Source organism: Cebus imitator, unplaced genomic scaffold (assembly GCF_001604975.1).
Source record: "Cebus imitator isolate Cc_AM_T3 unplaced genomic scaffold, Cebus_imitator-1.0 Scaffold512, whole genome shotgun sequence".
NCBI lineage: Eukaryota > Metazoa > Chordata > Mammalia > Primates > Cebidae > Cebus > Cebus imitator.
The window spans coordinates 1,449,415-1,454,069 of NW_016107827.1; the positions used below are offsets into that span (position 1 = coordinate 1,449,415).

At 54.7% G+C, this 4,655-nt stretch overlaps 1 protein-coding gene across 3 annotated transcripts in view; it reads right to left on the reverse strand.

Annotated features, from left to right (window-relative positions):
- Positions 1-1,224: 1,224 nt before the first annotated feature.
- PXDN (peroxidasin) overlaps positions 1,225-4,655 on the reverse strand; it is a 105,141-nt gene continuing 101,710 nt past the window's right edge. For all 3 annotated transcript variants that reach the window (XM_037733294.1, XM_017514044.2, XM_017514043.2), the window contains 2 exons: positions 3,670-3,783; positions 1,225-2,375 (listed from right to left, as the gene is read on the reverse strand). In XM_037733294.1, the coding sequence (XP_037589222.1) occupies positions 2,256-2,375; positions 3,670-3,783 (234 nt within the window). In that variant the 3' untranslated portion in view covers positions 1,225-2,255. The remainder of the gene's footprint in view (positions 2,376-3,669; positions 3,784-4,655) is intronic.

A 4,655-nucleotide genomic window follows, 5' to 3' on the forward strand; every position in this document is an offset into this window, starting at 1 on the left:
TTGGAGCAGTTAGAAAAGTAAATAAATATGTACACTCCACCGCCGCCACAGTGGTCCCCACACAGCGGCTCTGGACATGCTCCCCCAGGCACTGCTCACTCTTCCGATTACAGACAGTATCAAACTGGTGATTCCGCAGGCGTTTTGGTTTGAATTACAGATTTTGTTTGGTAATCACAGTCAGCTTCTCCCTTTGGCTTCGACAACACAATTCCTCTTCGCTGGCCCAGACCACACGTTGATGCACGTGTGTCTGTGTGCTGCAGCAGCGCTGAGAACACAGAGGCCCCCAAGGCATGTAAGGGGCATGGAACACCCTCCAGAACCCCGAATCTGCTGTCTTCTGAGTACCCAAGCAGCTTACATAACCATCAGCTTTCAGACGAACTTACACATTCCCTGTTTTACAGAAATCTCTTCCACGATCTGGTTACAACATCTGACCTGCTCTTTGAAAAGAAGTCCCTGTGTCATAAAATGCCACCAAACTTTTATCAATCATTTACAAATATGAGGATAAGAAGTCAAGGTAACCATTTTTACACATAAGACACATGAATCCAATGACCTTCCTCATGGCTGAAATGCTGCCTACGCCACAGCAACCTGGAAGCCTCCTGCTTGGGTCTGGGTGTCTCCTTGGGAGGACGTGCACCTCGAATGGGTCACGCACACATCACACCAGGCACTGCATGCGCCCATCCTGTCAGAAGGAAGCTTGCCTCCTCGAATGGGTCACGCACACATCACACCAGGCACTGCATGCGCCCATCCTGCCTCCCTCATCCCACGGCAGCCTCAACGTCATGCCCCAGTGCGGGACACCTGCCACCCTGAACGGAAACTGCCCGCAACCTCAGGGGCTTCCTCCTTCACCACCTCCACTGGGCCTTGCTGAGGGCAGGTGGCCTGGCCTCAGTGCCTGGTGTGCCCAGTGGGTGCCTGGCACATGGTGGGTGCTCGGGTCAGTGTACTGCACTGAACCTGTGTGTCCGGGTAAATGATGCTCAGAATACAAGTCGCTTTGTACGTAGAGAAAAATGGAAGGTTTTGGTCAATTAAAAAGAGAGAGACCATGAGGTATGAGAGTTGATTTTCACGACTTCTAAAGAACTTTTGCATAGTGGAAATGGTTATCTGTCATATCTAAAATCTAAAAAATGGGCAAAATTTCATAAAACATCATGCATTTTAAAAATACAAATGAGGTATAGGGATTCTTTTTTTTTAACGCACTCACACAACCTGAAGTTAGAAAGTCCCCACACTAGAGCCCCTCCTCCCACAGGAACAGCCATCTGGAGGCCACTGTTCCCTGTGCTCTGCTGGGAAGGAGGCTCAGGACGTGGGCGCAGCCCGGGCGGCTGGGAGCCACGCTGTCGATGCGCGCAGTGGGCCACTCAGCAGGTATCATCAGATAGATACACAGTGGGATGAAGGAGGGTTTTCACATCCGGCTCACAACCAGGCAGCATGTCTGCAAGTTACAGCTGAAAGCAAACCTGTCTCTAAATGTGGCTTATGAATGTTCTAATCAAGTGTGGAAGGAGCTGACACACGGAGAGTCAGGCTACATGGCTGCTTCGAGCAGCGGGAATGTTTGTCTTAGGATTTGATGCTGACACGCGGTGAAATGTTACAGAGGAAGGAGTTTAGAGGTTCCCGGGGAAGAGGCTGGGGGCTTGCCCTGTACCCGCAGACAGTGGCCCTGCGAACGCTCTCATAAAAGCTTCTGTTCCGTTTGCCAAACACCAATTTTCTTTTTAAACACAGCTTGTGATGGAACCCCGATTTTGGTGAGGCCCCTGGCAACTCTGAGGCTCACCCCCACTGCGGGTGACAGCTCTGCCAGCTCCGGGCATCTGAACAAGGCAAGGCTGAGATTTAGAGGTATCCTGCTGTATTTAAAAAGAAACAGTGTGGTGAGGCAAAATCAATTTAGGCGCCTAAATGATTCAACTGTGCAATTTAATAGTAGCACCAATTTTTCATTTTAAAAGAATTAAATAGAAACCTGAGAAACCTACGTGAAGCTAGGACTCCTGCCTGCTTCCCCTCGGGCGCCTGCTCCGCCTCCTTCCCCGCGGATGCTCTGTTTGGAAGCCCCCCACGAGGCCTTCTGTAACAGCACCAGCTGGACGTTGTCATGAAATGTCGTGAGTTCTGGGTGTTTCCTGGTCTCAGCCTGCAGCTCCTGCCATCGGCCACCTGATCTCATGATGGCACAGACAAACACCAAGGAGCTTCCCGGGAGCCTAAGGCCTTTCTTCTGCTGTCTTCTGTAAGCAGGCTGGGCAGCAGACACCTGGGATGCTCATGGGGACAGCACAGGTGGCAGGGGGGCAAGCTTCCACGAAGCAGGTGACCTGCCCGTCCTGGAGAAGAAAGAGCACAGCCTGTCAGCTCCGGGATGACCATCAGGTGAGCACAGCCTGTCAGCTCTGGAATGGCCATCAGGTGAGCAAGCCTGTCAGCTCTAGCACAGGTGTCAGGTGAGCACAGCCTGTCAGCTCTGGAATGGCCATCAGGTGAGCAAGCCTGTCAGCTCTAGCACAGGTGTCAGGTGAGCACAGCCTGTCAGCTCTGGAATGGCCGTCAGGTGAGCAAGCCTGTCAGCTCTAGCACAGGTGTCAGGTGAGCACAGCCTGTCAGCTCGAGGACAGGTGTCAGCCACTGCAAAGAGTCAGGCCTCTCCTCGAGGCCCCTGCCTTGCCCACTGTGCTTGCCCTGTGGGCACGGGTTTTGTGGTTCTCTGAGGATTTCACAGTTGCAGACAGGTATGAGTTCATGGGAACCCCATAACAAGTCTCCCTGAGGCTAACGCTCTGCCCTCCAGTCCATGCCCACCATCCTCTCACCCTGAGGGGCTGGGACCACCGGCTGGGCACACCCTCCCTCCTCACTCCTGGATCCCCTCAGACTGTGTCTGGGCACGGGCATTGTCAGGAAGCAGGATGGGACTAGAGAGGGCTGGAGGGATAGCGCTCTGCTCTCCCTGGTCTGTCCTCCCCAAACCTGAGCAGCCCAGGGACACTGAGGCACTCTCTCCCAGTGGCCATGGCAAAGGAGGTGCCTGGGGCCAGCCTGCTGTCCTCACCATCTGCCTCCTCACCCTATGCCCTGAGCTGTCTCCGGAGCCTGGCTGCAGCCAGACGTCTGTCCACTGCCAGCACCAGGGCACCCTCCACCTGCCACTGGCCTCCCTTCTGCAGGGAGGATCGTCCCCCAGTGACCTCTGTAACACACCTGCCCTGATGGGAGATGGGACAGGGCCAGCGGTGGGAAGGTTGGTGTTCGCCCAGCAGCTCTGCAGGGAGGAGTGAATCCGCCCCACTCATGGTTTTCCACGGCATGAACAGTGCTGTCACAGCTGGGGGGAGGTGAAGCCGGTGCACACGAGCTGCCCAGGTGGCTCCGCACAGAGTAGGAGCTGCCTGCCCTCCGTGGGGTGGCCATGCCGAGGTTCTGGGCCTCCTAGCACTTTCTCTGCGCATAAAGAGCTGGGCTTCCCTGCTGCTTCCACAGGGGCGAAGGAGGGACGGAGGCCAGTGCAGGCGGGCGGGGAGGAGCCTGGCCCTGACATCTGGGCCACGCACCTGAGTGACAATGTGGGGCTCTTGGACTTGGGTACACCGTAGGGCGTGAATGAACACAGGCCCCCATACTCACTTTGCACTCACAAACGGTGCATGTGTCTTTGTTCCACTTAGTGTTGTTGGCGTGAGATTCGCCCCTGGCGTCCACGCACTCTGTGGTACTGAGCCGTGATTCAAGCTTCTTTATCTGCGGCAGAGCAAGGGACATTCATTCACTGGCCACTTCGGAGTAACAGCTGAGCTCTTGTATTAAAAGATGTTATTTCACTGAAAATAATGCCTTAAAATACACAACATCTGAGGGGAACATTTCTGAAGAATGTTTACAGAATCTCCAATGTCCTTATCAGACTGGAGACAGCTGGCCAAAAGCCCCAGTGGAAGACGCTCCTGCCAGTGCCATCCAGTACCAACCTGGTCACAAAAGCGACGCTCTGAGAGGACCGAGGGAGCGAGATTCAACCAGATGCCAAGAACGCCGTGCACGTGCACTTCTGCCAGAACAAACGGTGGCCACTCAGAATCCCCGGGGTGAGTCTGCCTTATTTTCCGAGTAACACCACCACTGGCTTTTCTCTGAAGTACGGTGTCCCGTAAAAAGGTGACCTTTCCAACCGCTGTGCCATGCACAGGGGGAGGAGGAGCCTCCTGGAAGGGCTCCTTCCTCACACCCTCTCCTTCATCTTGCAGGGACGAGGGCAGACAGGGTGACAGTGGCCGGAAGTGCCTGGGCCATGAGGTGACCTTGGGAAGAGGCCACCCACAGCACAGCACCGAGTTGCAGCAGGGACCCTGCACGGCGGAGGGTCCGGCAATCTCATGAGGGAGAGAAAAGTAAACTGGCATCTCATTAAAAACATCCTGGCCTGTAATCCCAGCACTTTGGGAGGCCGAGGCGGGTGGATCACGAGGTCAAGAGATCGAGACCATCCTGGTCAACATGGTGAAACCCCGTCTCTACTAAAAATACAAAAAAAATTAGCTGGGCATGGTGGCACGTGCCTGTAATCCTAGCTACTCAGGAGGCTGAGGCAGGAGAATTGCCTGAACCCAGGAGGC